General features: G+C 40.3%; 1 protein-coding gene across 1 annotated transcript; it reads right to left on the bottom strand.

Annotated features, from left to right (window-relative positions):
• Positions 1-597: 597 nt before the first annotated feature.
• Positions 598-8915, bottom strand: dpep2 (dipeptidase 2). Its single transcript, XM_071526668.1, has 11 exons — positions 8844-8915; positions 7974-8132; positions 7583-7709; positions 7083-7212; positions 6230-6380; positions 5192-5261; positions 4416-4592; positions 1937-2021; positions 1751-1826; positions 1041-1176; positions 598-807 (listed from the first exon to the last, which is right to left on the bottom strand). Exons 2-11 carry the CDS (start codon positions 8129-8131, stop codon positions 598-600), a joined length of 1320 nt encoding a protein of 439 aa, XP_071382769.1. The 5' UTR covers position 8132; positions 8844-8915.
• Between the last annotated feature and the right edge of the window lie 863 nt (positions 8916-9778).

Raw genomic sequence — 9778 nt, 5'->3', positions numbered from 1 at the left:
AGTGAAGCTGCTCACTGGCCAACAATAGCAGACTGTGGTTGTACTAGGCAGCTCCTGTGTGTAACTGCAAGCTAACAAAACACTGGAGAAACAAAAGCTTAAAAAAAAACACTTGAAAACTTAAAACTTAAAAATGCTATCTCAGCACTTTTTATCTATCTATCACTATTTATCTGTTTCATTTATTATCCTTCAGATGATATTATTGTTGTATAGATAATGTCAGCACAGATACAATATGTTCAGCAACCAACTGAAGTCTAATGATTAAATTCAAGCTTCAGAAGGTAAAGTGCCTTTCAGAGGACTGATGGCCTACACTATATGGTGTAAACCTGTGAAATGTGAGAAGACTAAAAATGTATCCATTCAGTGCTGTAAAACAATTTAAATATCTACCAAATGGGTTTTTTACCAATTGGCACACATTAATACTGCATCTTTCTTTGGTATGGGTGGCAACACAGGGAATCCACTCCCCTAACTTTACTCATTGACGACTAGAGTGTTGTGGCGACCTACAAACAGCTATAGCAAACTCATGCTCTCCTCTTCTATATCAAAGATTATGCACTTTGACCACAATGAAACTCTTACTCAATAAACTATAAACAGGCTGGAGAGCAGTAGGACCATGGCCAAAATCAGCGGGCTCTCTGGGCCTCCTGGTCCATGGTGGGCCCTGGAGGGGGCAAGCCTGTCTCCTCCCGTGCCTGGAGGTCTTAGGACCATCCTGCAGGGGCTCTGCACTTTCTCTAGGGGGATCAGGACCTCACTGGGCAGGGTCCCACTCAGCTCATCACGGACCTGGGGAATTGAGAGTACCAGATAAAAAAAACATACCAGATACCAGAAAATACGAGATAAAATCACCAGAAGAAGAAGAAGATGGACAGTTTTTTCCAAGCATCCACCCTTTAATCCTTCTCTAATACTGCCGCGATCCTGTGAGTTGGACACAAAGTGTCAATATGCCTTTCACCTTTGTTACCTTCCACTTACTGTTCTTTAACCTAAAATACATTAGACTCATAGCTCACCCTCTCCACCTCCTCGAACACTCGCAGGAAGTTCAGTCGAAGGACGGCGGCCAAGTCGTTCTCGGGCCAGTTCCTCTGCAGGAGTTCCTGGATTAGGGCGGGATACTTAGACACATCCTCTAACCCCAGAGGAAAGCTGTTAACACAAACACCTCTTATTATTCTCTCATATTTATTTCCTCAGGGAGATTAATTTACAGGATGTGCTGTAAAAGCCAAGCAGTGGTTGCCAAATGTCAGTTTGGAGTAATAAAACTGCTCACACTGACAACAGTTTCAGTGTTATTGAATATAGCATTAGTCATGAATGAGTAATAATAATAAACATTTTAAGCCTTGGCCTTCTTAATTATTCTTTATTTTGTGACATTTCTGTTTGGGGTTGAGTGTGTTCTGTTTACATGCAACAACTAGAATCAGTAGTTACCCACAATTCAGAATCAATTCTACTGTAGCAGCCTCTCTTTATGTCTGTTAGCATTCAAAAGTTATTGATCTTTACCATTTTACTGTCTGTTGCCAGTAGAGACAGCCAAATGGCCGACATCATGACAGGCTAACAAAAGCACAAAATAGATCTGGTTCAACAACGACCAAAAAATAAGTGTTGTGGAGAGTGCGAGAGATGAGTGTGTGCCCCACTAGCATGTATTTTGTAATATTTTGTTTTTGTGTGTCTTAAGATGTGTTTTCCAAAGGGTTTTTCTTACTTCACAGCGCCTTCGAAGTCCCCTCCAATTCCTATCGACTCGGCTCCAATTACCTTCTTAATGTGGTCAAAATGGTCTGTAAACCAAAGTGGAATAACATAGCAAACCGTCAGTGTCAGACAAAACATGTACACAAACCAGATATACTTGATAACAGAAAAAAAATGAAGACTGAAGATCCCTCACCCGCCACAAGCGAGATATTGGCCTGGTCTCTGCAGGCAACGAATCCACTGTGGAGATTTACCATGATCACCCCTCGGTTCTTTTTCTGAAACATAACACAGAAGAGTTTTGCCAAGACTAGTATCAAAGAAGATGCATTAACAAATGGGAAAATTGATCCCGGGCTACAATAAGCTGAGCATGAATACAACTCTCAGATGTGAGTAGGCTGTGTTTGAGCTTGTGAAACTTCACCATCTGGTCTTGTGGCTCAACCCGCCCAAACAAAGATAACACAATTTCACGATATAAATAAGAGCCATACTTAAACTGCAACACCTCCTGGCACTGATCCTGCAATTGCTAAGAAGTGAACCTGAATCTCCGAACCAAGTCTCCCCCTACCCCCCGCATTTGAAAAAAATCTAAGAGCGAACACTGCTGTGTTTATTTCGTACTCAAGCAAAACTTAATTACATATTGTTGCTGTCACATGCATCACAGGCATTGCTGAAAAAGAGTATGTGTTCTCAGCCAACCTTCCCTGGATATTTATTTTGTGACCAAGTTTTTTTCAGAGGCAGAGACAAGACATAATTAAGAGGCTGATCATGAAAGTAGCAAATATATACACATGTACACATGCATACTGTACACGCACACATATACACACACATATACACCTAGCACCCATATACGTGCACATATACACATAAAAAAAAGAAAAAAAAACATATAGATAAACAAGTATACACATATAACATACATAAATCACTGATGAAAATTATTTTTTACATTTTTGTACTCTTTATAGCAACTTTGCCTTGCCCCCTCTTTTGCAGCACACACACACAGACACAGACACACACACCCCCCCACACACACAAGTTGTCACTCCCAACACATTCACACACTACAGTTTTATATCAGTATTTCCTCTAACAATAAACATAATGATGTAAATAATAAGAGACCTTGTTACGGCTGTCAAGCTGTTGTCTTTTTTTCAAATAAAACGTGTTACAAAAAGGTACTTGGTGAGCCTCAAGGGAGTCTAATGAATATACTGTATATGGGAAAGATAAGAGATTCTGCAGAGGAGGATTGGGAGTAAGCAAGGAGGGGAAGATTGCACAGGAAAAGTACAAATACTGTCTACATTTACATTGTACACATTTAGCTGACTTCCCAGAGCGATTTACAATGAGTGAAAGAGTCCATTAAGCCTCGATTTACTAGATCACAACATTATAAACAACCAGTTATACAATGTGCAAGAGTCAAAGCCATAGAACAGAAGAGCACTGAGATGCCCCCTGATCTCTGTGTTGCAAAATTTGTATTTGACGCTTGTCTCATAGACAAGGTGCAATTCAAAGTTGCAGATCAGTTTAATCTTTTTCCATAATCATTATTGTATTTGCTAGCTGAAGCTTGATCATGAGCCTCTGTTCCTCTGCCATGCTCCCGCTGCTGACTTGCACTGTTGCAATGCACACACTATAATTAGGTAGCTACAACCAAGATGAAAGAAAACAAGGCCAAGACACAATCACATTCACAATGTCACGATGACAAGTGTATCTGGCAAGAATAAGCCTTAATGTTAGGGTGAAAAAAAAAAATCTATCATTTTATGTTGTTGGAGACCCTGTGCCACACATTCAACACCGCCTGCAAGCAGCCACATTTTTCAAACAGTACAGCAGGCAATATCCTAAGTGCAAAGACACACTGACAGAGATGTATTACATTCTAGGTATCATCTAGATCTTAAGATTTGCCCAGTGTGTGACTACTGGGCACACACTGGGTGAATGTGCATCCCAGGGTAAGAGGCTGCTGCCTGTGTAGCAACTACCTTGGTAGCAAGTAATGAGAGTTCAAGAAACACAAAAAACACACACAATGGAAACTAGAAGGCACTTGGAGAGCACAAACCTATGCCAATGCTGAACAATTCTCCAACTTGCTGTTACACCCAAAGACATCATTCCTATCACTTACATTTTAAGTTAAATTGATTTCTTGAACCTGCAAACATACCTTTAGGATTTGGAGTGTCTGTTTCTGTTATCATCATAGTTATGGCTAAAAAAAAAAGTTAATCGTCGAATGGCAAATGTCCCAGACCTGGCGCACCACCAAAGTCTAATCAATTGTTCCACTAAATCAGTCCACCAAATCAGTCCACCAAATTCAGTGGAAATCCATTCATGTTTTTGAGATATCCTGCTGAAACTCAGACAGACAAACTAACAGGAGCGAAAACATAACCTCTGCTATGGAAGTAATAAGCCACAGCCTTCATTGTGTTATCCTGACAATTTCTGGCTTAAATGTACAGTACCCTTTGTCTATTTTAATGCAGTCCAAATTCTTAAAGATATAAATTTATTAAGTCAATCGATCAACCACTCAATCGTCTCAGTCAATCAATCAATCAAGCAACCAAGCAAGCCATTAATCAGTCAGTCAGTCAGTCAGTCGGTTGTCTCACCAGTTCTTGCAGCAGCCAGTCGGGGACGTTGCGGCTGTGGTTACAGACGGAGTAGGAGGACGAATGGCTGAAAATGACAGGAGCCTTGGAGAGCTTCAGCACGGCCCGGGCCGTGTCCCAAGAGCTGTGGGAGAGGTCCACTATCATCCCCAGTCTGTTCATCTCCTGCACTACCGCCTAGAAGAGACATTCAAACGCCATTACATCAGCCAATTACAGTCTCTTTGGCAGGAAGGAAGTCAATTCAACAGTAGTGAGAAGATGGCTACACATGCACACATGAATACACACACAGACAGCAATCTAGAAAGTCCCACATGCTTATGCTAAGTGAGCCAAGTGAGCAGGAAATGCAGGATAATAATGTTTGTGATGTCAAAAGAAGTTATTTACAGTTTGCAATGCCATTGCTACAGCAAACAAAAACATGTTTATGTGCTAAATGCGCTTTATAAGTCCAATTTGGGTTATACCAGCTCCTCTGTAAAAAGCCTCTTGTCCTGTGAACACTTAGTAGACCTAAATAAAGCATAAAAAATACAACACTGTTTACCAACCTTAATGATTTTGAGGTGGACCGCATTTCACAGAAAGAGCAGTTGAAGGATTTCACTTCCAAACACAATATTTCCATTTTAGGGAAAGTAAATGCTTCCGTGTGTTTGTTGGCCAACATTTAAAAATAGACAGAAGATTCATTCTAAAAGGTTGTGATTCATTACCTAAAAAGCCTAAAATACAGAGGCAAAATCAGGCTATTCTGAAGTTGACCTTACCTTACCAAAGTGTGTCAGGCTGTTATTCTCTCTTTTATAGTCATTATAAAGAGTTGAGGAGGATTCAGCCCTGCAATGAGAAAGAATAGTGTCAAAACGTGGTAATGAAAAACCCAAGTAGTGAATCATGAATGTGCTGAAAGTGCTTTGTCTGAAAGTGCTATGGGTATCCCAAACTATTGGAACCTTAGGCAGCCCTTGTACAGTAAGTGAATGTTCTGACCACCTAAATTCCTATTTGAATGGGTCCAAATACTGCTTCATTTAGGTCATTTGAATGTGGGTGTGCTCCTTCTCATACAGCTGGGGCACAATTCAGCTAGATGCTATGATGAGCAGCGAGGGAAGAGTGTGTTGGGAAGAGTGTTGAAATGGAGCAGAAAACCTTTACCGGCAAGAGGAGTCCACCAGCTATGGTGTCAAACAAAATATGCCATGGCAGATCGCTCAAAAGACCTGTGTCATTAATTACTGACAGTGAGATAACAGAGAGGCAACTACCTGTTGGCTGCTCTGCTCTATGTAAAGTATTAATGGCCCGTTCTATTGTAATGGCACAGTGAACAACACTTGCCTGCTGTGTTTGTATCTGTCATCATGTGGCCATCGCTGAAGCACACCCTGCTCTTTATGCTGACATTTTTCATGAGATCTTTGGATCTGCCAACGATGAAAATTTTGAAATGGTGTGCAGATGGCAGGTGTAGAGTACAAATGGCGTGGACTGTGTACTATACACTTGGATCTGCTTCTAATAGTTGTTGCATGCTCTTAAAAAGCCAAAATAGATGTATGCAAAACCCATTGCACTGCTGACATTGCCACCTAAGCCTCTCTAAAAGCAGGGAAACTGCTTGGTGTCTGTATGTGTGTGTGTCTGACCATTAAAGCAGCCAAATTTTAACTATGTTTTGGACATTTCTTATTCCTTAACATACATACGTTCAACCTCTGTAATAATATGAATCTCATGTAAGATTCTGGTTAAACTTACTGGATGCAAATAAAGCATTTGAAATATATGAATGCAGCCTTTACCAGGGTGTGTTGCAGTTGTGTGTGAGGGCCATGGAGCGGACCCCCAGCTGGTAAAACATACGCAGAGCTGGCAGGCTGCTGTCAATGGAGTGGCCTCCCTCAATACTTAGTAGACATGCTATTTTACGCCTCATCTCAGAGTCCTTCACTCCTGCAGCGCCACGCGCACACACACACACACACACACACACACACACACACACACACGGAAGCACAGAGTAAGAGGCACAAGCATTAGACATGAATGGCTCCACCCAGGCTAACGCTGTTAGTGTATGGGTTGCATGGCAGTCATTCATTCAGTCACAAACTAACAGAGAAGCCAGTGAAGAGATAAAAGTTATATTCCAAAACAATATATATCCAATTTGGGTTATTACCTTGAGTTTGTGGTTCAATATTTCTACCACATACAGTATATAAAAGTGTTATAATTTTGTCAACCAAGGACTTCATCTTTTAAAAAGCACCACAATTTGCTTTGTTTTAGTATTATAATTCAATCTGTTAGAGAGTATGAATCACATTTTCTTTGATAGACATCTCATTTTGAAACAAAACTCTTGATATCATTCTAAATTTAATTTTGCTTCTTTCAAATATGGACTTAAAACACAAAGCGTTGTGAATGTAACATATTGGAGAAAACTGATTCATAACAAAAGCATTATGAATGTGTTTCTGCTACACATCCATATTAGAAAGAAACAAGACAATGAATGGACAGTGAATCACAATGACAAATAACTAACTGTAGAAACATCTAAAACAAGATGAATGATTCAGACTGTTTCATCTCTATAGTGTTTCTGTGGGTCTCTGGTGTGTAGCAGCAGCTTGAGGCTCACTCTACCCTGGGCAGATGTGACCAGCTCCATTTCCTGGTACTCAGTGCACATGCGTCTGATCACGTCTATTTGTTCCAGGGTCAGCCTCACGGCGTCCTTCTTCTGGGCCCCACACAACACATAGACTGCAAACATCTGACAATGGGACGGGGATATCACACAAGAGGGGGGGAGCAACATTTGAGTTTGTACAGAAGCGGGAGAATGGAGTGGAGGCGGCTTTGTCCTTAACACAACATACACCTTTTGGTGGACGCTTTTAGCCAAAGTGCCTTTCCACTACCAGGAGTACATACATTTTAAGCTGTTCACTCCTGTCATAGTGGTTTTGAGCCACAATTGAGTAACAAACAGAATATGAGCAATCCCACCCAAATGTAATTCAGATTAATCAGTTTTTAAACAGTTGAAACAAAGCCAATGCATGCTTTAGTTAGCCCTCTCTCTGAACCAATACGCTCTTTAGATTACGCTGCTGTCAAGAGTGGAGGGTGAATTGCAGTACCTGAGCCTGAACATGGCCTGCTTGGAGACGGCTGATGTCGGTGGCCACTTTGCTGACATTATGAAGGTCAATTTGGCTCAGGCGATTCTCATGGAGGATCCTCAGCCGGAGAGCTAGGTCATTATGACTGACAGATGGAGAGAGGGGGATCGAGGAAAGTGAGAAGAGACGGAGACACATTTTAATCCAATCTCATGATCTCATCTCCATTACTGCAACTCTTGCGTGGGCAGGAATTGCTCTATTTGTGTGGATAACAACAGAAATAAGGTCACTTTTGACTGCTTTTTTGGATATATATACTGCATATTTGATAATGAGCATTCAAAAGATCCTACTAAAAACAGCTAAACCACAACCAGAACATTATGCAATTGCAATTATAGTTTACCCATCAATAAGAGGATATTTGGACATCAAGTCATGTGCTCTGTCCCTTTCAGAGTATCCGGATATGAAACCACACAGAGTGGAGAGTATCAGCAGAAAACTTAGGAACAGCATCCAGAAGCTGCAGGAAGCACTTGCGACAAGTATCCGAGAAGGCATTCTGAACGGAGAAATCAAACCAGTGCATTATTGTCTGATAACTGAAGACAAGAGAATTCATAACTGAAATGTCCACACACAAAACATTAACCCTTTAATAAATTTTAGAAGGATACTATACAAATAACTACGGAGCCACTAAAGTGATATTTATCTTGTGCGCACAAGTTAATTATCTTGTGGGAACAAGTTATTAACTTAAAATATCACTTTTCGGGACTTTAGGGGCTCCGTAAATATCACAACATAGGCTAAATATCTAAGTCCCTATTGGAATATTACAGGAATATTACAGTGATCAAAAATAAAAAACAAAAAAAACCCTATAACAATATCACAGGCACACTATAGTCCCGATTGGAATGTTACACCATTATTATAGTGATGCCATATGAGATTAAAAAATACCAGATCAGGTCACTATAAAACCACTACTTAGTAGGACAGACACACTATAGGCTAGGTCCTAATAGAAATATTTTAGGGATATTATAGTGATTTTCTTCTCGGAGGAGTGAGGGTGCGATCTCTCGTGATAACAAAATGATCAAATGGCCACGACAAAAATAAAAAATAAAATAATTAAATGCATTTTCAACTGCAGATTTTATCGGCATAGTGCGGGGGAAACAATTTATTTGGTCACCGGCAACTTTCACCTTGATGGGGGGAAAAAAAGACATTTGTCGTTTAAAAAAACCCATACACTTACCTGCCAGGTCGCTCGACTGTGGCTTGTTGACTGTGAACACCTACATACAGATAATAAGAACTTTCCAGCTCCCCGCCCCAGACCGCTGTGGAGCAAGCCTATACAATAAGACGTCAGTGCTCGAAGCTGCATTCAGGTGCTGTCGGAAATATCCAGGAATACGTTTAGGATGGCCCAGAGAGATTACTTACAATATGGCCCATCATAGCATTTTAGATGGACTTCTGCCTTCATCTTATTGGTGTAGGTGGGTTCATACCAGTTAAATTAGAACAGGACTCCTGAAACGCCTCCATGTGAGCCCTTCTTCACTTTCAAAGCCAAAAATGAAACTGTACGCTCCTTGGCTATCAGATAGCCTAGTGCAACAGGTGCCCAAATCTATCTGCAAATGATGGAGGTGCCCTAAACAAAGAAAAAACAAAACAAAAACAAAAAACAGCAGATAGGCTAGTTGAGGCCGAAGTTAATGTTAGAGTTGAGGAGGGAAATCACTGACATAATCACTAAAGATGGGACTAAAACTAACAAATAGCTCAAGTAATAGCCTAATTACAATAACTCTACCTACACTAATTACAATAACTCTACCTACACTGGAGAAAATGATCGCACTATGCCGATAAAATCTGCAGTTGAAAATGCATTTAATTATTTTATTTTTTATTTTTGTCGTGGCCATTTGATCATTTTGTTATCACGAGAGATCGCACCCTCACTCCTCCGAGAAGAAAATCACTATAATATCCCTAAAATATTTCTATTAGGACCTAGCCTATAGTGTGTCTGTCCTACTAAGTAGTGGTTTTATAGTGACCTGATCTGGTATTTTTTAATCTCATATGGCATCACTATAATAATGGTGTAACATTCCAATCGGGACTATAGTGTGCCTGTGATATTGTTATAGGGTTTTTTTTGTTTTTTATTTTTGA

This window comes from Centroberyx affinis, unplaced genomic scaffold (genome assembly GCF_046629955.1).
Source record: "Centroberyx affinis isolate AG114_WGS23_722 - 3 ecotype Tasmania unplaced genomic scaffold, CSIRO-AGI_Caff_v1 ptg001439l_1, whole genome shotgun sequence".
In the NCBI taxonomy this organism is placed as follows: domain Eukaryota; kingdom Metazoa; phylum Chordata; class Actinopteri; order Beryciformes; family Berycidae; genus Centroberyx; species Centroberyx affinis.
This window is presented reverse-complemented; position numbering and strand designations above follow the sequence as displayed.